Source organism: Monoraphidium neglectum, assembly GCF_000611645.1.
Source record: "Monoraphidium neglectum strain SAG 48.87 unplaced genomic scaffold scaffold01973, whole genome shotgun sequence".
NCBI lineage: Eukaryota > Viridiplantae > Chlorophyta > Chlorophyceae > Sphaeropleales > Selenastraceae > Monoraphidium > Monoraphidium neglectum.
The window spans coordinates 1-1,194 of record NW_014011655.1 but is presented as its reverse complement, the minus strand read 5'-3'; the positions used below and the strand labels follow the sequence as shown (position 1 = coordinate 1,194).

Sequence of the window (1,194 nt, the reverse complement as noted above, 5' to 3'; positions counted from 1 at the left end):
GGGGGGGGGGGCGAGTGGCCGGGGCTGCGGCGAAGGGCGCGAGCGGTTTTGGCAGCTGGGAGTGGCCTTCCGTCCGGTGCGCCCGGTGTCATGCTCCGATGGCAGCCGCCAGCAGCGCGCCCAGGGGCGGCCCCTGCATCCGACCCAACCCTACCTCTTCTGCTCCCAGCACCCCCCCCTAATCATCACCTGCCTCCCTCCCATACCCACACTCATCCACACCCACCTACCCCCACGCGCACTTCACAGGCCCTGCCCTACTTTGACCGCCTTGACTATGTGTCCATGATGTGCATGGAGCACTCGTACGTGCTGGCGGTCGAGCAGCTGCTCAACGTGTCGGTGCCGGCGCGCGCGCAGTACATCCGCGTGCTGTTCTCAGAGATCACGCGCATCATGAACCACCTGCTGGCGGTCACCTGCCACGCCATGGGTGAGGGGCGGGACAGCGCGGCGGTGGTGGCTTTCGCGGCTGGCTGGCTGGCTGCTTGGCTGGCGTGGGTGGATCCCTGAAGGGTGGCTGGGACCTATCCAAGGGCCCGAGGGGGGGGGGGCGGCGCCTCGGACAATTGTACAGCCCTGCAGCCTCCCCCGGATAGAGGCGGCTGCGCCGGCCGCGTCCGCCGCCGCCCGCCCTGGCCCCCTTGCATTAGGCAAACCCATCACCATTGCACCAACCCTTCCTCTCTCCCCCCCAACCCACCCCCAGACGTGGGCGCTCTCACGCCGTTCCTGTGGGCGTTTGAGGAGCGCGAGAAGCTCATGGAGTTTTACGAGCGCGTCTCGGGGGCGCGCATGCACGCGGCCTACTTCAGGTGGGCGCCCGCACGCATCACAACGTCTCGCGGTTCTGATCTGATCAGATCTGACGCGATCTGACCTGATCCGAGCGCGCGCGAGAAGCGCGGGGCGGCGGCGACTCTGCGATTGGGTGCTCGCTCCAAGCACGGGGGCCGCGCGCCCTCGCTGGCGCGCGTTGTTGGCCTTCGCTGACGCAGCGTCGCCTGCCGGCCCCTGCAGGGTGGGTGGTGTGTCTCAGGACCTGCCGGTCGGCCTGCTGCGGGACATCTACGAGTTTGCGCGCCAGGTGGGGGTGGGGGGCACATGGGTTGAAGCGTTTGTATGTTGTGTTGCGGGTATTGGGGCACAAAGGGGGGATGAAGGTGTGGGGCGTCCACTGGCGGTGGCGTGTGC

The 1,194-nt window shown here is 68.3% G+C and overlaps 1 protein-coding gene across 1 annotated transcript in view; it reads left to right on the top strand.

Moving 5' to 3' along the window:
- Window positions 1-1,161, top strand: part of MNEG_9543 (NADH dehydrogenase (ubiquinone) Fe-Sprotein 2) — a gene marked incomplete at both ends in the record, with an annotated part of 2,190 nt that extends 1,029 nt beyond the window's left edge. Inside the window, 4 exons of the mRNA XM_014041982.1 lie at window positions 250-433; window positions 710-815; window positions 1,021-1,087; window positions 1,153-1,161. Of these exons, the coding sequence (XP_013897436.1) occupies window positions 250-433; window positions 710-815; window positions 1,021-1,087; window positions 1,153-1,161 (366 nt within the window). The remainder of the gene's footprint in view (window positions 1-249; window positions 434-709; window positions 816-1,020; window positions 1,088-1,152) is intronic.
- Window positions 1,162-1,194: the final 33 nt, after the last annotated feature.